General features: G+C 49.9%; 1 protein-coding gene across 1 annotated transcript in view; it reads right to left on the bottom strand.

Annotated features, from left to right (window-relative positions):
* Positions 1 to 21,538, bottom strand: part of PRMT8 (protein arginine methyltransferase 8) — a 70,024-nt gene that overhangs the window by 15,722 nt on the left and 32,764 nt on the right. Inside the window, exons 3-6 of the mRNA XM_061124060.1 lie at positions 15,899 to 16,054; positions 13,260 to 13,323; positions 6,841 to 6,983; positions 6,172 to 6,259 (exon numbers count right to left, since the gene is read on the bottom strand). Of these exons, the coding sequence (XP_060980043.1) occupies positions 6,172 to 6,259; positions 6,841 to 6,983; positions 13,260 to 13,323; positions 15,899 to 16,054 (451 nt within the window). The remainder of the gene's footprint in view (positions 1 to 6,171; positions 6,260 to 6,840; positions 6,984 to 13,259; positions 13,324 to 15,898; positions 16,055 to 21,538) is intronic.

Genomic DNA, 21,538 nt, shown 5'->3' with positions numbered 1-21,538 from the left:
ACGTTTGGGGCTTCCCTGTTGGCTCAGACAGTAAAGAATCTGCCTGCAATGTGAGAGATCTGGGTTCGATTCCGGGTCCAGGAAGATCCCCTGGAGAAGGCAATGGCAAACCACTCTGGTATTCTTGCCTGGAGAATCCCATGGACAGAGGACCCTGGTGGGCTAGAGTTGATGGGTCGCAGAGTCAGACACAATTGAGCGACTAACACTCAACATTTGGGGAAGTGTGGCAACAGCTCCAGAGATCCCCTGCTAGAATCTGGAAAGAGCTGTCCATGCTTACCCAGGTAAAACATGCACACCCACACACACTGTGTTTTTTTGAAACCCTTTCTCAAGACACCTACCGCTACCTATCTGCTCTTGCCCTCTGCCCTGCTTTAAGTTAAAAAGTGAAAGTGTATCTGGGAGTCCATGTTAAATGGTTAAAATCCTGGGTTTGGGCTTCAAATCTTGGCCCTGTTTATTTGCTGTGTGACTTTAGGCAAGAATTTAACCACTCAAAGAGCTGGTTTCTTCTTTAAAATAGAGACAATAAACTTACAGTTACCAGGGAATGCAGGGGGAAGGATTGGGAGAAGGGATAGTTAAGGGATTTGGGGACATATACGCATTCCCATATTTAAAATGGATCACCAATACAGCACAGGGAACATTGTTCAATGATATGCAGCAGCCTGGATGGGACGGGGGTTTGGGGGAAAGTGGATACAGGTATATGTATGGCTGAGTGCCTCTACTGAGCACCTGGAACTATCACAACATTGTTATACTCCAATAGAAAATAACAAGTTTTTAAAAATGGAGATGATGATGATAGTTGCTCTATAAGGTTGTTATGAGGATTAAATATGATGATACATGTAAAGTACATAACAGGGTCTGGCACATAGAAAGCCCTTGAGATGTGATAGTTACTGTGGTTATGTGGTTGAGCTCGGCTGGCTTTGCCATCATCCAAGCTTGTGACCCTGGCAGCTTGGCCCCCTTCTTTCCAAATTGTTTGTAAAGTGAGGAGTTTGGTCCAGTGGTTCTGTGTTCCAGAATCATCTGAGACACTTCTTAAAATACAGACTACAACCAGACCTACTGAATCAGAATCTCCAGATTTGGGCCCCAGGGAGATGGGATTTCCAGGTCAACATAGGCAATTCCAACCAGTTGGAAATCTTTGGGCTCTGTGATCATTGAAGTTCCTTCCAGTTCAATTTTCAAATGGACTTAAAGTCTCACATGGCCATTGTGACACCTCCAAGCACCCCCCGCCCCACCGTGGGACCCCTCTCCTTCTGTATCCTCAGCATCTGCAGCAGAGCATCTGGCACAATACAGGTCCACCGATATTTGTTTATTTTTAATGAAGTTTATTCCAAACATTTAATGCCTGCACTGCTTCACAAAACCTGGTATTTTAGATACCTTCTTAGGAGTTAATTCATGTCTGATCTTCCCGGCCAGACAGCTCCACTTCTAGTTATTCAGTGTCAGATTATCTAGGACATTAGCGTTTTTTCCTCTCCAGTCCGCTGACCGTGCATTTCCCACTAGCTTCTCTACCATACGTGAAGCAGGGATGGGAGAGGATACACATCAAGCATATTAATCTTTTGTTGCAATTCTGTCTTATTTATTAAATGAGTGAATGTGGGATGAGGGTCATCAACCACCAGGAAAATGTTAACTAACTTTCTAGGGATTAAAAAATAACAACAGAAAGACCTGTGAAATTTAGTTGATGGATTGAAACAACTCTTGAAGAGGACCACACTATGGTGCACTGAATATAACTAAAACAACAACAAAGTCCAGACCTACCAGCTCGTCCAGACTAGGTGGACTAAAATTCCCACTTGAATGCACTGGTAGAGGAAGAGGCATGCTCTTCTCTCGGCATAAATTATTCACCTGTCTCTACTGTCCAGCACTACTCACAATGTCCAGCATTAATAAAAAACTACAACACACATGGAAAAGAAAGAAAAATATGATGCATTACCAAAAGGAAAAACAGTCAATAGAACCAGACTCAGAGTTCAGGTACTGGGAATATCTAACAAGGATGTTCAAGTACTTTAATAAATATTTTATAGAATCGAATGGGGAAAAAAACATGCATGAACAGATGCAGAATTTCATCAGTGAGATGGAAATGCTGGAAATGAAAAAAATCACAATATCAAAGATGGAGAATTCTTCCAATGAGCTTATGAGCAGAATGGATATATTTTAGAGGAAATAATAACCTGAAAACAAAGACAGGAAAACAAGCTTCACTTTTCAGTGGAGAGATTTCTAGCTACATTCCCCCTCCCTGCACTGGCCCCAGTAATTTCAGTTTCTCTGCTGGAACTAGTGGGGCTGCCTCAGGGAAAAACAGAGCAGGCAGCACCAGGTGTCACTTACAACTTCTCTAGATAGAAAGAAACGTGTGTATAATAGTTTAATACATTTTAGGCTCTCAGATCAAAGTCAACTCCTTGTGTAAATAGGCTAGAGCCAGGAAATAGAACTCTGGATGTCGGGGTGGTGGAGAAACCCATGGAGAACACCCAAGCCCTCCAAGAGGTCCTGCCCTCCAATCCTCCAGCTACAGGCACCACCATCTCTACACAAGAGGTCCCTCATCATCTTCTCATCAGCCAGGAAGTCGGTGCCCATCCTCTGACCCTCAGCAGGTTCTAGAGTCAACTACTGGGTAAGATGCACTATCTACCCAATTTCCTTCCAATTTTGAGATTCTAGAAATCCTCAGAGTAAAATTAATGATTGCACCTCTGTCTGGGAATCTTCACTGGATCACTGGTAAAGAATCTACCTGCAATGCAGGAAACACTGGGTCAATTCCTGGGTCAGGAAGATCCCCTGGAGGAGGAAATGGCAACCCACTCCAGTATTCTTGCTGGGAAATTCCATGGACAGAGGAGCCTGGTGGGCTATCGTCCATGGGGTCACAAGAGTCGGATATGACTTAGTGACTGAATCACTGTCAATCACATATTGGCACTTGCCATGGGTGCTTGCCATCTACCTCTACAAGGATTAAATCATGCGCTGCTGCAGCGGCTGCCCTCCAACACTCCCCGAAGAAGTCCAGGGTGGAGAGCAGAAACGAGGCACTCTGTGCTCCAGAAAGCTGGCAGGACAGGTCTTCAGAGAGACGTTCTCAGGAGCTGATTTTATGAGCCCAATTCTAGTACCTCCTCATATCTAGAAAAACACTAAAATCCTTCATGGTGACGACTGTTTCTCGTGACTAGCAGAAGCTCCACAAGACCAGCAGAAACTTTCTAAAAAAATAAACATGCTTGACTGTATCTATTCCCCTTCACCAAAATCACATATATACTGTTCTTCCCTCGACGTCTTTGGAGCAGTTTCTCAGCGCCGTCTGACTTGCTGTCTCCCAGGCTGCGGTCCTTATATTGCCCTAAATAATACTTAACTCCTGGCTCTCACGTTATGCCTTTTCTTCAAGTCGACACCACCATTTACCACCTCTCTCAGCAACATCACTTGTACTTTCCTCTGCTGGTTTACTTCTCTTCCTTCATTCCTTTTCTCATTCATTCACTCGTCAAACCGTGCGTTGTGAGCCTGGTACACGCCAATGATGTCTCTGTGTGTGTGTGTGTGTTCTCTAGCCGTTGGTTAGGAAATGGAGGGCAATTTCTGAGTTTCATCCTGCTTGTGTTTCCATGTTGCGTGTGGTTGAGAAAAGAGGGGAGGAGAAGGGCTGAGGGGGGAGGGGCGAGGACAAACTTTTCCTAACAATTTTCTTTCTGAAAGGGATTGGGCACAACTCCTTCTCCTGCCCTATTTAAAAAATATTTTTCTTTTGTAGCAGGTTCTTGAGTCATCAGAAATTTGCTTACAATGGTTCCCTTAGCAACCAGCAACCTTTCTGCGTTCACTTTGGATTTAGGACTCTGAGTAACCAAAATCTCTGTTTATTTAAAACAGATTTCTAAATGGGCTTGCTTCCTTTCCTAAAAACAGAAACAGGTCATTTTTTAAAAGAAATGTTTAAATAGAAAACTTGGAGACTATGTTAAATAAAATGTAAAGGTGCATTTGATTTTGAGTTTGTGGGGAACGCTATTGACAGACTCCAGAGATTCCACAAGAAAAAAGTGGGGCTATCTTTCAGTCTTTTTTTTTTTCTTTTTCAGAAAGTATGAAAATTGCAAAAAGCAAGAGGAGACTCAATCCCATGGTCTCCGGTCCTGGGCTGGCACCTGAGTAGTGGCCAGTGCCCCAGGGCCTGTCAGGGCTGATCCAGTCCTCATGGCAAGGTGCGTGAGGTCAAGGTCTGGAACAGGATCCAGGCAAGGAGGAGGGTGAGGTCTGTTTGTCTTTAAACCACAAGGAAGTTCCTTAAAGAGCCGAGCCGGGGGTCAGAGTTCAATCAATTTAGAGCGCGTGAGAACAAAGAATGTGCCTGTAGGTTCTCCTCCAAACACAATTTAAACAGTTATAGCAAGAACTCCAAAGGCAGCATAACCACACAGCTCCAGGGCAAAATATGTCCTATTTATTCATGCATTTGAGCAACATTTGCCGTTGAGCTGTTTTTGAAACCTATCACGAGATTGCATCTGGCCTAGATTCTGAGCCCCTGGGGGCCAGCGTGCTCGGCAGTCAGGCTAGGGGCCAGGGCCACAGGCAGGAAGGGGCTTAATGACACAGCTGGGGACCAGATCCAGGTTGCCACGTGCGGCATCAACAACTGTCACACCCCTTAAATACATTGTCTCACTTCATCCTCACGACAAGTCTACAGGTTGGGGGAGTTTTATCTCAGACCGAGGCTCAGAGATGTTAGGTGACTCGTTCACGGTCACCCAGAGGATGCAAAGCCAGAGCTGGCCACCTTCAAAGCACCATCATCTAACCTCCTACCTCTCCTTGCTCACTGAACATTAGAAATGACGCCAGATGGGCCGGAGGGCTCAGACAAATGTCCCATTTCTGTCTTGTCCTGACCTGGCTCTGAACATGCTCTGAGTTTATATTTCCAGCAGCACAAAGACTAGATTTTGTTGGACTCTGGAGTCCTAACCTCTGGAGGCCGGAAGCCAGTCTGCTCGATCTGGGAACCTCTCCATCATAGGGAGTCTAGACGAGGGGTGTTTAGCACTGCGCTGGCAGGAACCCAGATCTGCGGAGCCTGTTGGACCGTTTGGAGTTTCTGCTCATGCTTGGGGTTGGATCATGTGTGTGCTCACTTGTATGTGCGTGGGGGGTGGGGGGGAGGGCTGGATCGAGTGCATACTCACTTGTAAGTGTATGTGGAGGTGGGGAGGTGGTCTTTGCCCTTTGTTGCTTTAGTTAGTTCTGGCTAAGGACACAAGTCTGTCTCTAAACCTTGTGTGTGTGTTCAGATGCTAAGTCATGTCTGACTCTTTGCGACCCCTTGGACTGCAGCACTCCAGGCTTCTCTGTCCTTCTAAACCTTATGGAAGCATAATCTGTTTAATCACATGGAGGACCAGGCTTGTATCCCTTGAGAACGGTCACTCTTTAAGTGAAATAGAATCAAACAACTCTTTGGGGACCAGATAAAATGTTGGAGAGTTGTGCGGGGGTGGGGGATGTTTTTTCTAAGAGAGCACCTTTTCAAATGATTAAGCACAAAGAGCCCAGATTCGGATGAGCCCCGCCCCCCCCGCCCCCCACCGCCACTCCCCCATCCACATGCTCAGCCTCCATCTCCCTCTGTATCTTACTTATATGAAGGAGAACCAATATTATGCTGACAAATTTCAGGGATACAAAGGCAGAGTTCAAACGACTGGCCTGGCTGGAGACCCTCCCTGTCCTTATGTGGATGTTAGGGAGAAATGACCTTTAGTAGCTTTCAACCACCTGCCGGCTCTGCAAAAAAACCTCAGCTTCTGTCGCTTCATTCATTTTCCATCCACCCTGCATTCATTCTCTCCCTGCTTTACCTCCCACCAGCCACATTCTTATTCCCTCTCTGTAGAAGCCCCACCCTTGGGACCAGCGGAAAACAGCCAGAGAGAAGAATCCAGAAAAGGTCACAGGTATAAACTCCTGAGAGGCACAGCAGCTGTGTCCGCGAGACTGACCACTCATGCCCAGCCCTCTGAAGTGCTTCCCTCCCCCAAAAGCCCCCCTCAAAGCCCAGCAGAGAATGAAAAGGTGACTTACAGTGGATTTTGAAGTCCTTGTACTGTCTGTCCTCAATTGCTACCACGTACAAAGCCGCCCGGTCTGGAAACATAAGCCCTCCAGGTTTCTGTTGATGAATTGTGGGGAAATGGGTCTCGTAATCTATTCACCTGACAAAGACATACATTTTTGAACTGCACATGGAGTCTCCAGACAAGCACCCCCTCGCCAGCATTCCTCATGCAGCAGACTGTCACCTCGGCCGGGGAGAGGGCTGGGCGGGGAGGCTCAGTGTCGATTTTGGTACCAGTAAAAACCCAAGGGGCGAGGTGGGGTCCATAGGACAAATGCGGAGGGGCAGAGGCGTGTTCAGTGAGGGCGGTGGAAGATATTTTGATTTCTCAGGCTGGAGAAGCTAAGGATCAAAAGCTTACTGGCAGCTGTGCAAACCCTTAGTACTTCTTGACCAGCATAGACTTTGGACAACAGACAATGGGTGTCTATTATGTAAAAGAGGCCAAGGTTAGACCTACGAACACTCATTCTGTCCCCCAAAAGCAGATCTAGTTTAAAGAGAGGGGTCTGGGAGTGGTGACCCTGTAGCCCAGGTCCTCTCTGAAGTCCTCATAGTCTCCCTCGGCTACAGGCAGGGGCTGAGCAGCCAGGCAGCCGGCGGGGCAACCAGGGGACAGCATGCAGCAGGCTCACCAGCCACTTGTCCCTGGCGAAGATGACGGTGGTGAGCATCGACTCGTAGAAGAGGCAGTAGCCCATCCACTCGCTGATGATGATGTCCACCTTGTCCACAGGCAGCTCCACCTCCTCCACCTTCCCCTTGAATATGGTGATGACTGCAAAATAAGAACCCCATGGCCGCACATTGCAGGGACCCAGGCCGGGAATCGTGAGCACCCCGCATCAGGATGTGATCACTCTACAGGGGTCAGCACAGTTCGGATTCCCTCTGCCTTCACCATGCCAGTTTATACTAAGGACTGAAGACTCCTTGTGTGATTCCTCCTAAAGTGTATTGGGCAGCTAAGATCAAACCAGTCCATCCTGAAGGAAATCAATCCTGAAAATTCACTGGAAGGATTGATGCTGAAGCTGAAGCCCCGATACTTTGGCTACCTGCTATGAAGAGCCAACTCATTGGAAAAGACCGCAATGCTGGGAAAGATCAAGGGCAGGAGGAGAAGGGGGCAACAGAGGATCAGACAGTTGGATGGTATCACTGACTCAATGGACATGGGTTTCATCAGGCTCCTGGAGATGGTGAAGGACAGGGAAGCATGGCATGCTGCAGTCCATGGAGTCACAAAGACATGACTGAGCAACTGAACAACAGCTAAGGGCCTGTGCTGTGCTAAGCCCAGGATGGGCACTAGGTCCCAACAAGTCCTTGAAGCAGACACAGCATTCTTATTCTCATTTTTAAGGAAAGTGAGGCTTAGAGGGGGTTCAATGATCGCCATGGAAACAGAGCCCAGGTCCGATAACCAACGACCCTTACCCTCACCAGGGCCCCCGCCCCACGTCAGGTTGCCGTGACAACTCAAGCCCACAGGAGGCTGAGAGACTGATGCCACAGTGTCTGTTCACAGCCCGGGCTCAGCCCCAGGGATGCCTGGCTAGTGCTGGAGGGGAGGGAACTTGGTGTTTTGACAAGAGCATGGGATTTGCACTCAAGGAAACTGGCTTTAAGTGCTGGGTCTTCTCATGATGAGCTATATGACTTTCCGCAAGTTACTTGACTGAACTCCAGTTATCCAGATAACAACCAGGAGAAGTGACGTCTACTTGGCGAGAGGCTGTACTGATGAGATGACACAGGTGAAGGACAAGCTCACAGTCGGGGCTCTAGCGAAGGCAAACACTGACACCATCTTCATGGTGACCAGGTGACTGAGATGTTAAGGTGGATAGGATTTAGGTAAAGCCCCTGCTCTAAACATCCTCTGCCCCTGAGTCCCTTCCCAGACCCACCCATCCCTCTACGGAAGGAGAAACTTCTCAGTTGAGCTTTTGATCATTCAACACAGACGTACACCTCGTTAGGGGGCTCATTTTGCATTCATTGCTGTAAAGAGCCCAGCAAAAGCTATCCTAAGTGCTGCTGTGCAATTGACAGGGTGATGGATTAGTTGGCTGGTTCCATCAGAACCTTTCCTCTGGAAGGAAACTCATCCTTCACCATCCTCTGAAAGACCACCCAACTTCTGAGCTTTTCTGGGGAAACTAAGCAATGACCTGCTTGTGTTGTCATGTTCAGACTCTGTGACCCCCTGGACTCTAGCCTGCCAGGCTCCTATGTCCCTGGGATTCTCCAGGCAAGAATACTAGAGCGGGTTGCCATTTCCTTCTCCAGGGGATCTTCTTGGCTCAGGGATCAAACCTTCGTCTTCTGCATTGGCAGGCAGATTCTTTACCACTGTGCCATCAGGGATTCTCCCAGGATGTCAAAAGAGGGTGCCAAAATCTAGGCCTGAGCCTGGAGGGGAGGGGAGTTTGGGGGAGAACGTATATGTACAGCTGGGTCGCTCTGCTGTGTACCTGAAGCCATCACAACATTGTCAATTTGATTCCCTGGTAGCTCAGTTGGTAAAAAATGTGCCTGAAATGCGGGAGACCCACGTTCAATGCCTGGGTTGGGACAATCTCGTGGAGAAGGAAATGGCAACCCACTCCAGTATTCTTGCCTGGAGAATCCCATGGACAGAGGAGCCTGGTGGGCTACAGTCCATGGGGTTGCAGAGTCAGACACGACTGAGTGATGAACCCTTTCATTTTCAATATAAAATAAGGCTTCCCAGATGGCAGAGTGGTAAAGAATCTGCCTGCCAAAATGCAGAAGATGAGGATTTGATCCCTGAGCTGGGAAGATCCCCTGGAGAAGGAAATGGCAACCCACTCCAGTATTCTTGCCTGGAGAATTCATGGACTGAGGAGCCTGGTGGGCTACAGTCCTTGAGGTCGCAAAGTCAGACACGACTGAGCACACACACACTAATATAAAATAAAAAGTTGAAGAAAAATCCAGGCCAGGTGTGCAACCTGGTACAAGCCACTTGAGACCCCGGTCTTGCATCTGCGAATGGACAGGATCACAACCTGATCACCTACTCCCGTCTGTGGTATAGACACTCCCACCTTCTCCCTGTTCTGGCTCAGCCGTGATGTCACAGGCAGCAGGGCTGGGAGCGAAGCCCTCGCCCGTGGTATGAGCAGAGTCTGACATGCCTGGGCAGCCACCCCATCCAAAGTGGACCCCAGCTTTCTCAACTGCTCCCTCCTATCCTCCAGAGCACCGTCACCATTTGTGATTCTATTGGGATGCTGTGTGTCCACTTGCTTTTGTGTCTGTGCCCTCCCTGAGACTGTAAGCATCATGAGAGCACAGACCTCATCTGTGCTATTCTCCCCAGCTCCCCTGCATCTGGCCCGGGGCCTGGAGTGTGGTGACATCCCTCCCCCAGGGGTGGGTGCATGAACCCAGTCCTGGGATTATTCATGGGCTGCCTCTGAGGGAAGCAGCCATTGCCGAGAGCCACTACAGGTTCATTAACAGCCATTGTATCTGATTAACCTCATCCCTTCTTTGGACCAGCCTATTAGTCAAGTTAATGAATGAAATAATCATAACAATAGCTAACATGTATTGGCTGCTAACGGCACATGTACACTGTTGTGCTTTATACAGGGCTGTGCTGGGAGACACTTAACAAGGGGATTCTCCAGGAAGAATCCCCTGACTTGCAACATCTGCCTGTTTCTCTGTGTAAATACTCCCACTGAGGCCAATTTCAAGCCACCAAAAGGCCTGCATCCATTTCTGCAAATTCACTGAAAATTTACTAGGGGACCCAGCATGCTGTAGTTTTACATATGGTAGCTACGTGAAACCCTCTGTGGTCTGTACCACTGTTATTCCCATTTCCCAGAGCAGGAAACAGAGGCTCAGAAGGTCAGGTGCCTAAGATCACAAGCTGATCTGTTGGAATTGAGTGTGAACCTGCCAGAGTCGACCACCATGCAGGGCCCCACATGTGGATCTGGGAAGGCCCCTTCTCCGTGGCCTCTCTGGAGGGGAAGCTGACCAACTGTTGTGCAAATTCACAGCTGCTCCCCGACTGTATTCAAAGGTGCTGGTTCAGAGCTGAACTGGACTAGACCAGCCCACCGGGGCCGCCCCACTGCCCCCACCCCGGCTCCTGTCCATATGTAGATGACACCTCACAGAGAACAGTGATCCCCAAAGAGCAAGGCTCTGGGGACTCCTGCGTGCATGCTCAGTCCTGTCAGACTCTTTGCAACCACATGGACTGTAGCCCACCAGGCTCCTCTGTTCATGGGATTTTCCAGGCAAGAATACTGGAGTGGGTTGCCATTTCCTCCTTCAGGGGATCTTCCCTATCCAGGGATCAAACCCACATCTCTTGCGTTTCCTGCATTGGCAAGCAGGTTCTTTACCACTGAGCCACCAGGGAAGCCCCTGTCTCTGCCTGGGGACTCCGAGTAGACTATAGTGAAAGTGCCAAAGTGAAAGTCGCTCAGTCGTGTCCAACTCTTTGAGACCCCATGGATTATACAGTCCATGGAATTCTGCAGGCCAGAATACTGGAGTGGGTAGTGTTTCCCTTCTCCAGACGATCTTCCCAACCCAGGGATGGAACCCAGGTCTCCTGCATTGCAGGCAGATTCTTTACCAGCTGAGCCACAAGGGAAGCCTAGTAGAATGTAAGGAAGAACCAAATCTAACACCATGTAGATAAGGTGTGATTCTCAGTTTGGATTCAAAGTATCCACAGACTGGAGAGAGGTGAGGAGTTGCTGCTGGGCAGCCACACGTGGGTAGATTACAGATCATGGCTGATGCCAGCTGAGCGCCAGTGTGGCCTGAGGTCCCCACAACTGCTAAGGAAGCCAGAGCATCCTCTGCCAGGTTGAGAGGGATGCTGGCGCGCGGCCAGAGGAGAAGGGGGCTGAAACCAAAGCCACAGGTGAAGGAACTGGGGGTGTGTCCCTGCCTCTGCGGGATTAGGGCTGCCAGGTGAAGGGGAGCCCCCTTACTCTGTGTGGTCCCAAAGTGATGACCCAGAGCGTTGCGGTCAGGGTGCAGGGAGGCAGGCTCCAGCGGAAGAAGTTCTTCAAACCATCACAGCCACAGGTGGCTGCTGGTGGGACCCTCATCAGGGGAATTGTCCCAGGACTGGATGGCCGCAAGCACGGAGGGATGCTATCGGGCAGAGAATTCGAGCATCGTCTACAAAAAGCTTGGGATGCATGACCAGGAAGGAGCAAAGTGCAGAACATAAACCCTGAAAGATCTACAGTTAATGCTTGCTGTACAGGCCGCTCACGTGTATTCTCTCTAATCCCCCCGTAATCCTGTGAGTTGAGTGTGGCGGCGTCTCCTGCGCCAGGAGCCGGGGCTCAGAAGGGGAACCACCTGATAAGCCCTTCCTGCTGCCCCTCTGTGCCTCACACTCTGCTCAGGCTTCTGCATCCGTGACCCTCATGCTCCAGGGCAGAAGAAGAGAAAGGAGGAACCGACTATTCCCTTTAGTGTTCTGAAAAGTCAATGGATTAGCACTTGTCTACTAGAACTATGGGTCTCCTGGGCGGGCAAAGAGAGGAAGTGCTGGCTGTCAGCCCTGATGTCCAAGAAGACACCCTGATCTGAGCACGTGTGTGGGCCACGCGGGTGGCAGGAGCCACGTGAAGGCCGCATGCACGCCTGCAGGTGGCCATGTGGAGGTGTGCGTCTGCCTGGGAACAAACCCATCCGGGGAGCCGTACGGAGGTGGAGAGGGAGGGAGATTGATTGATTCTGGGTAGCAGGTATTTTATGTCCTGGGTTGTTATTTATGTCTCTACACCTACGCTCCCGAGACCCACACAATTGGCTGTTGCCACGTTTCAGAAGCATTTCCATGGAAGCCAAGCTGTCCTCTTTCTAGTATACATGCCAAGGCAGAGCACGCTTTGCCTTGAAAAGACCCCCCCAGGCCTGTGTGAAGAGGAGGACAAGCACGGGTCAAGGGGGTGGCCATCCACCTGGGGATAATGGTTTGTCCCTCCCGGGCCTTTGCCTCCGTAGCACAGAATCAAGTGTGAGCCATCGAAATACAGAGCAGGGAATGCTTCCCTCCTGGAGCCACAAGGTGGGCTGAGCAGATGCCACCAGCAAAGGATAGGCCAGATGGGGTCTGAGGCCACGTGATGAGCAGGGGCTCACGCTTGGAGGGCGTGGTCAGCAGGGGCAGCCTGGCTCCACCCACCCGAGCCTGAGCCCAGAGATCAGGCACCCATGCAGGGGCCCGCCCAGCCACGGGTGGGAGCCCAGCACTGCATGGCAGGTGGGAGAGCAGGAGGTGGTGACCACACACAGGAAACTGACCCAGTGTGTGCATGCAAGCTAAGTCGCTTCAGTCGTGTCCGACTCTTTGCGACTTCATGGACTGTAGCCCACCAGGCTCCTCTGTCCATGGAGATTCTCCAGACAAGAATACTGAGTGATGGGAGATACAGGAGTTATTCTGGTCAGGGACCCTCATGAGGGTGAGCGTGTTCAAGATGAGTCCCAGAGAGAGGGGCCGAGGAGATCACAAACGCCTGGGAAAGGAGTGAGGCGGGGAAGGGAAGGAAACACAGCTCCTCTTGTGCTCAGACTCAAGCTGTAAGAAGGTCCCGCTCCCAGGGGCAAGCTACTTGCCAAGACAGTCGATCAGCAGTGGGGCCTGTGGGCATGAGAAGACGACGTTTCTCCAAATACAGAGCCTGGGGTCTGCTGGGATGTTGCTCAGTGGACATAGGGCTGGAGGCATTGAGAGGGAACGGGAGGAGGAGGGACAGCTGGGGCCAAGCAGAGGGCTTGGAAATGAAGGTCTTAGCCTCAGGCTGGGCTCACCGCAGGCTGAGTTGGGACAGATGTGCCCTTGGCAGGCCTGGCAGGGAGGGACTGGGAAACTCTGAGCCCTGTGGGCAGAGTCCTGCTAACAGGGCAGCGGCTGGCCTCCACCTTTTCAAGGCCAAGTGGTCTTACATCAGTCTCTGCCACCCAAACAAGGAAGTACAAACCCCTCGCCCCCTCCCTCCACGGAAAAGCGGGAGGAGGCACTGCTTACTGTTGTCCAAGTGGTTGGCCTTAATGATCTTCTCTGAGTAGTCAGAAATACTGGAGCATTCAATCTGGAGGGGATACAGAGCAAAGGAGTCAGGTGTCAAAAGAATCACAGCACGCAATTTAGGGCCAGTAGAACAGACGGACGTGCTGAGGCCTGGGGGTGCGGTGGCCTGCCCTAGGCCACACAGCTACTTCGTGGCAGATGGAAACCTAACCTGCAACCCTTCTGAAGCACAGGCCAGTGGCTCTCCCACTAAACCGGCTTCTTTTGCCCCGCGATGGAAGACCTGGCCTCTGAGTTGGGAGATCTGGTATAGGAGCGATCAGGCCTCACTCTCCTGGCATGGCCACTGTCCTGGGGGTGGTCAGGGGAAGGAGGTGGGAAGGCAGAGCCCCCAGAGTGACTGTGAACTTCCCTGCTGTCATCCTCCTTCCCCTGGCCCTGCCTGGCTAAATGGGTACCATCCACAAGAAGGACCACCGGAAAAGCGCAGGTCAAGACTTCGGGGCGTCTTTGAGACCCTTCCCAGCCCCATGGGCAGACCTGTGTTAACTCTCACTCCTTCTGCAATCTCCACCTTTGAAAGAATTGATTCTTCTTAATCTAGAAGTCTCGCCAGGCTCTCCAAATCTTCTAAGCAAATGTGAGAGTGTTAGTTGCTCAGTTGCGTCTGACTCTTTGTGACCCCATTGACTGTAGTCCGCCAAGGCTCCTCTGTCCATGGAATTTCCCAGGCAAGAATACTGAAGTGGGTTGCCATTTCCTCCTCCAGGGGATCTTCCCGACCTGGGGATCGAACCCCGGGTCTCCTGCATTGCAGGTGGATTCTTTACCATCTGAGTCACTGGGGAAGCCCCTCCTAAGCACAGGGCTAAGATATTTGAGAAATTCGCTGACTTTCAGCTGAGAGTAAGACCTTGTGAGAACAGCAGGAGAACACGCCCCAGTCTGGCAGTAGAAAACCTATCTCCCGGGCTGGAAACACATGGGCAGCTGCCAAGACCAGCAGCTGAAGCCCCCTGACGTGGAAGCAAATGATGGCTGCCCTGCCTTGCTCAGCTCTGCCCTGGGCTTCTGTCTGTGGAGCTGAGCTGAGACCTCAGAGACCCCCTGAAGGGAGGACAGAGGGAGTCACAGGGGGTGTACATCAAGCTCTGAGGCTCTGTGAGCACCTTGGAAGGGAATCAGTCCCTTGACCAGAAACCCCCATCTTGAGGAAGAGGCTTCATAAAGGAAGGAAGGTTGGAAGGAGGGAAGAGGCAGTGCCATGGAGACAGCAGGACTTGACCATGGGCAGCTGGGCTGACCCTGCACCCTCACATGGAGCTCAGGCGAGTACATCATGGCTCTCCTGGTCAAGGCTACACCAGAGGGGCCTTGAGACTGCCCCGAGACCCCCTCCAACCAGGACCCAGGTAGCTTTCAAGTCAGGCATGGAAAGTGAAAGTGTTAGTCGCTCAGTCGTATCTGACTCTTTGCGACCCCATGGACTGTAGCCTGCCAGGCTCCTCTGTCCATTGAATTCTCCAGGCAAGAATACTGGGGTGGGTTATCATTTCTTTCTCCAGGGGATCTTCCCAACTTGGGGATGGAACCCAGGTCTCCTGAATTGCAGGCAGTTTCTTTACCATCTGAGCCATTGAAGAAGGCATGGAGGGGGATGCTGTTCAGGCAGGGGGGTGGGGGTGCACCGGGATTTGGGGAGCTCTAGTCAACCGGGAGCCTGGCAGGGGGTGGGGTCTTGAGACAAGCTGCAGGGTGATCCAGCTAACGAAGCCCCATTGAAAGCTTCCAGCCAGCCTCTGCATTGGGCTGTCCCATGCACATGCTGTGTTTAACTGCAGCGTGCCTTGTATTTTGATTGAGATGAATTCTCGTTTTCCAGCCCTAGACCCACTATGTCAGCCGGCAGCTCAGAGATCTGCTTTCTCAGTTTCTCCCCAGTTCTGGACCCTCCCAGCCCCCTGTCCTGGGGCTGCTCCCAGATGCATTGCGGGAGCTCTCCAATGGGTCCCCCATCACCACTTCTAGCTGGAGAGGCTGCAGGAGCCAGAAGAGCAGGATGAAATCTATCAGCTTGCCTTTAAAGAACAGAAGAAGGAGACTGTCTTGTTAGTGCCCAGGGCCCCCTCCCAACTCTACTAATAAAGACTAGGCATTTGACTTGCACCAAGCACTGTGCTAAGCACTTGATTTAGGTATTAAACTCATCCCCTCCTCGTAGTCACCCTGTGGGCAAGGTACTGTAGTTATGCCCACTTTACAGATGGGGGAACCAAGGTACAGAAGAGAAGTGAAGAGTCCGGGTCATACCTATTGTGAGAGCGGAGATTCCAACCAGAGCTCACAGGTGTAGCCACCCTGCCCTGCCCCTCAAGCCCACATAGGACTAAGGACTCCAAGGTTATGATGACCCCAAAATGGTTTCAGAAAAGTAAAAAGTCCTCTATACACATCAGCAGTTCCAGAGCAAGGCCAGGAGCAATGCCCAGGTGACAGGGAGCTAAGAAGCTTGCCTGCCTCCCAAGAGCCACGCCTGACTGCCTCCTGGAGGGTGTGTGTGACCCCAGCAAGGACGGGAACTGGGAGGGGCCAGAAGCACCGGGAAGGGCGAGTGTCCCCGCAGAGGCCATGCTCACCCCGAACACCTTCTTGGCCCCTGCCTTGGCAGCAAACATGGAGAGGATCCCGGTGCCGCTCCCCACGTCCAGGACCACCTTGTCCTTGAACACGTGTTTGTTGTGGTACATTGAGTTCCGGTAAGTGAGCGTCCGCACCTCATCCTTCAGCATCTCCTGTGTGGAAGGAAAGGCAGAGTCGATGTGTTCAGGGCACCTGGCCACACACATATAGGGTCATGTGCCCAGGGCTGTCCCGCCAAATTCTTCAGGGACCTCAGCTCTGTCACGAGGACAAGCCACGGAAGAGTGTGGCTAGGCCAGGGCCCCCCGCTTGAGACACACAATGCCTTAAAAGTCTGCCCCAGAAAGGTCACTTTGTACCATCGAAGGAGAAACTCCCATCCAGACCTGGGAAGGCTCCAATTTCTCAAAAACCAAAAAAAAGGAGCAGTGTGAGCACAGCGTGAGGGGTTTAAGTTAGACCTGAAGCAGAACTTTCTGTTGTGGTGAGAGAACTGTCATTCTTACTCCTTTCCTGATTACGTGCCCTGGACTTCAACTCCACCATCAGACATGGAGACAGTGACCTTACACAATTGCATGAGGTACCAAGAATAGCTCCTAAGGAATAGAGCTTAAGGATGGGTTCTCTGAATAGGTTCTGAGTTTTCTGGAATTGGTTCTCTGATCCAATTAGATTTAAAGGCATTAAGAATCTGTTGCCATTGGTGAAGAGGGCACTGGTGAAATGACAAAAGTGTTACTCAGATTTTAGCCTTAGATATCTGTGATAAAGTTCCTACAAAAGACAGGACTCCGAGTGACCAAGTATTTCCAACCTTATAGCATTTTAATGGGGTGTATTGGTTGGTTGGTTGGTCGTTGCTAATTGTACTAGAAAACTTAAAGGAAGAAAATGATGAGCTGAGGGACTTAAATTCCCAGCTCATTTAGCACCTGAAAACTTCTATGACTTCTAGGAGAAAAAAAAAAAGGGAAGAAAAGAATAAAAGTGGGGCGTGAAACCCTTATTTTCTTGCAAGGTCAAGATTTTTGAAAAGCAAAGCCAAAGTCTAATCTTGTCTGAATGACAACACAGATTGAATCCCTTATCCTTGCAGGGTCTCTTTGTTAAAGTTGAGTCGTTAACTGGAAAAGAACAGAGTCCTGAGAACTGGAATGGGAACATATGGGCAGATTTGGGTGAAGCTGAGACCTCAAGTTTCTAAATTGCAGTCTTGTCTGCCAGCAGAAACACCTTCTACCCCTGCCCAAGAAAGCTCATTTTCCTTTTCCTGAAGAGCCTCACCTGTATGTGCTATGCGAAGTCACCTCATCTGTATAGGACTCTTTGCAACCCCATGGACTGTAGCCCACCAGTCTCCGCTGTCCATGGGATTCTCCAGGCAAGAATACTGGAGTGGGTTGCCATTTCCTCCTCCAGAAGATCTTCCCGACCCGGGGATTGAACTCGTGTTTCTTACAGTCTCCTGCATTGGCAGGTAGGTTCTTTTTATCCCTAGCGCCACTGGGATAGGGTTGGTGAGGGTGGTCCTGAGTATTTGTATTACTTTGCAAGCAACTGTACCAGTATGGGGCTTCCCAGGTGGCGTTAGTGACAAAGAACCACCCCCCCCTCTGCCAAGGAGACAGAAGAGACGTGGGTTTGAGCCCTGGGTCAGAAAGATCCCCTGGAGGAGGGCATGGCAACCCAGTCCAGTATTCTTGCCTGGAGAATCCCATGGACAAAAGAGCCTGGCAAGCTACAGTCCATGGGGCTATAAAGAGTCAGACACAACTTAGTGACTAAAGAACAACAAAATAGCAAGGCACAGACAGTGACCCAGGAGGAGGTGTGATACACACCAAAATAACTACATGATACTTCTAACTTATACAGATTGAAATCTGAGGAATAGCTGGTGGGGGGGGGGGGAGTTGTATAGCAAGAGTGAGAGAACAATTTGAAGGAAACATAAAGTTGGATTGAGCCGAGTCTATTGACATGGGTCCACTGAGCAAAGATTGTGGATTCACTGTTTTACCTCCAGGGGCTTGGAGCGCATCTAATAGTTGTGGTTGATTGAAGCCAACATGGTCAAAGTCAGCTAACACTAAATGAATTGGAAATGCCAGCACATCCCTGATAAGCAGAAAAGGAAGGTATCCAAAAAGATTCAGGGAGATTGGAAAGTTAAATGCATCTGTCTTGTGAGACCCACACACCAATGCCAGAGAACAGACCCACCGCTATGAGGCAGAAATTTATGAGGGAAGTCCAGCATCCTTGACCAGTTCTGTGTGCCCTTCTCTCTAGGTCAGAAATTACACTGGGAACTGAGATCCAAGTTACCATGGGATCAACATCTAGCTGGGATCCTGGGGTAGCAGGGGCCAACTTGTAGCATGTAACCGCCAAAGATGAGGAGGGTGTGGTCCCTGCGAAGGACAGGAGAGCCAGAACAGTATTTGGGAGAGTTTGGCTCACCAAACCCTAGGGGGTGACCAGTTAATTAAAATACCTCTAGAAAATAAGTCGTGAGAAGCATACTAAATTCTTACTTGTTCTGTTTCAGTAAAAAAGTTATAGGTCTAGTGAATGGAAGTCTGGCTTGAATCACCAAAACAGGATCATCGCCCCTCAACGGATTCCCGGACTTAAGCCAGTTTACAGACTCAGGACTCCTCGGATAAGAGGGAGGCCATGTTATAGGAGAAGAAACCTTGTCATGCTGCCAAAGATGTGTACTATTCATCTTTCTCCAAGTCTTCCTCCTAGAAAACCTTCAGGCATTTAGTAGTGTATCTTCATTGGAGAAAGGAAAATAAACAGATTTTTGAGGATTATTGGACACCAGCTCTGAACTATTGGATCACTAGTTTCATGAGATCCATGAGACCATGGGACTAATTCCAGGAAACCCACATCTACATTCAATTTGTCCATTTGACCTGTGCAGAAGAGAGGTAGAACTTCGAGAGTGACCATGGATCCTCATAGTCAGGTGAGGACTATGATTGCAGAGGCTGTCTCAGATGTGGTTTCATTGTTTGAGCAAATCAATCCAGAAGGTTACTGGCCTTTTTTAAAAACAATTTTAGACATTTATCCATCCATATTTTGTCAAACATTTTTTTTTTCTGTCCCATTCTTTCTCTTCTCCTCTTGAACTCCAATTACTCACATGTTTTACCACTTAATTCTGTCTTACAGTTCATCAAAGCTCTGTTTCACTTGTCAATTTTTTTCTCTCCATTCTTCAGTTTCAATGATGTCTTTCTTTCCTGTCCTCATAATCATACATATTTTCTTCTGTGTATTCTATTTGTTATTCATTCCATCCAGCAAATATTTGGTTTAGATACTGTGTTTTTCAGTTGGAAGATTTCAGTTTCACCTATTACATCCATTACCTCTCCCTAGAAATTTTTAAAAATCATTTTTATTATACTGATAGCTATTTACAAATCTTTATCTTATCAGCCCAACACCTGGGCTGCCTGTAGATCTGTTTCTATTGACTGATTTTTCTCTTGACTATGAACCAAATTCTCTTGTTTCTTCTCAGGTCTTGCCACTTATCTTTTATGCCACGGATGGTGTCTAAGGAACAATAGTAGCTGAACTAAGTGGGAATGGCCTTTCTTTGTAGGCAGCTAGAATGGTGAGTTGATCAGCTCAGTCCAGTCAAGGGTTAAGCAGGTTAGGAGTTGAGTAGGATTCATTCAGATGGGGGAATTTAATTCATCTATCAGGGTCTTGGAATTCAACTACAAGAGCTAAAAGTATTTGTGCTTGCTTTTCAGTCTACACACTACTTCCTGTGTTGCCCCAAGGCTCATATCTTTGGTTATCTTAGAAGCTGAATAAGGTGATGGCTTGGTTAGACTGAATTCATATCTCAGTCTAAATATTTTGAAAGTGAGTTCGTGCCTTTCCTTCCAGAAGCTCTCTGGAACCAAACACTGCAAGATCACTTGACATAAAAAAAAAAAAAAAAAAAAAAAAACCAGGGCCTCAAAACTGAGAGTCTACAAGACTGAAAGATGGCATCCTCAGAACCAGGCAGGGGGCACAGTGTGCAATCCCTGCTCTATAAGGAAGGGGCCGGGACACCTGCACACAAACCATAGCTCCAGTGAGCTCTCCGGCAGGCCCAGAGTATCGTTTATCCTTCTGGGTCTTAGTCTTATTTGAAAAATGGGATAATGAGAGCAGCTATTTCATAGGGTCGTTGTCATGACCAAATAAGGGAAGGAAATGTTACAGAAGTGCTTAGCTCTGGGTCTTTGTGAAAACGAGGACCCTTCCCATCTCTGGGAGGAGATTGTTGAGGGTGAGTAGGGAGTGGAGGCAAAAAGATGACAAAGATTCAGAAGTCTCCCAATCATACGCGTAGTTCCAACTCCTCACTGCCTTTCCCAGTGGAATTAGATCTGCCCAGGGTCTCTGCAGATCCCGCTGTTGCTAAAAGGGATCTCCCCAAGGTCCCCTTCAATTTGTCACCTTTTGTCATCTCTTTGGCTCCCTTTTCCCTTCCTTAAGGCTTCAGACCACAGGAGTTCAGTCCAAAGGCACTAGTTGTGGGGGAAGAGAAATTGTGGCATATCAAGGCTATCTCCCTGGCTCCCCAGCCCTCCCTGCATACCCTTGCTTTAATCCCTCCTGAAAGAGAACAGCCCAGAGACATCTGCAGACACTCAGACAGGAGCGGGCCACTCTGCAGTGGCAACAGCTCCCACCCCCAGCTGGGGGTGACTTTGTCTCCTGCCCACTGAACACATGGCGGCACATTGACTAATGGCTGGGAAATGCGGCCCCGAGGAATCTATCTCAAAAAGAACCTGCAGCCAGACTGTCAAAAGAAGAGAGCTGGCTGGGAGCGGGTGGGGCGCCCAGGCCTGGGGGAGGCTGGGAACACGGTTCTGCCGGGCTTGATTCTTCTGGCAGCTGAGGCGGGATCTCACAGGTAGTGGGGCCGGGTTGTGGGGCTGGGTCGTGGGGCCAGGCCCCTCCCCTCTGCACTCGAGGACATCTGTCGCTTCCGCTCCTTTCTTCTCGCAGAGGCCGTGGGACAGGATTCACGGTCCTCCTTTCCCTGTCCCCTGCCTTCTCAGGGCCAAGCATGGAGTCAGCTCTGGGGGAACCATAAGATGCATGACCAGAAGTGTTCAGATTCACCTCCCACTGTGCCTCCCAACCTCCAGCGGTGCCCCCCACCACCACACTGGGCACTTGTTTGTATTTGCCAACTAATCAAACCCAAGCCTGCCCGCACCGTGTTTCCTAAAAACTTGCTGGTCACTATGAATCAGCGAGCTGGCGGCACCGCTGCCGGCCCACGTGAGGGTCTTGTTGATGACGGGAGAAGCCCGCCGAGTGGCCAGCTCGGTTCCGGGTGGGCTGTGAGATGTGGGTCTTGTCCAGACTGAGGAGGTAAAGGCATCCCCACGAGCCATCTGGCATGGAGAGGGGATCTCTGGTGTCTGATAACAGAGAAATGAACAGGTGCTCTCTGCAAAGGATCACAGGAGGAGGCCATCCACATGCCCCGACCTCCTTTCACAGAGGACAGTCACGGAGACGAAAGGGCTGGAGGGGAGCTTACAGGTAAAGGGAGACCAGTTAGCCCCCACCACTATTAAAGACCCCTGCGT

The sequence above is a fragment of the Dama dama genome, chromosome 22 (assembly GCF_033118175.1).
Source record: "Dama dama isolate Ldn47 chromosome 22, ASM3311817v1, whole genome shotgun sequence".
Taxonomy (NCBI): Eukaryota; Metazoa; Chordata; class Mammalia; order Artiodactyla; family Cervidae; genus Dama; species Dama dama.
This window is presented reverse-complemented; position numbering and strand designations above follow the sequence as displayed.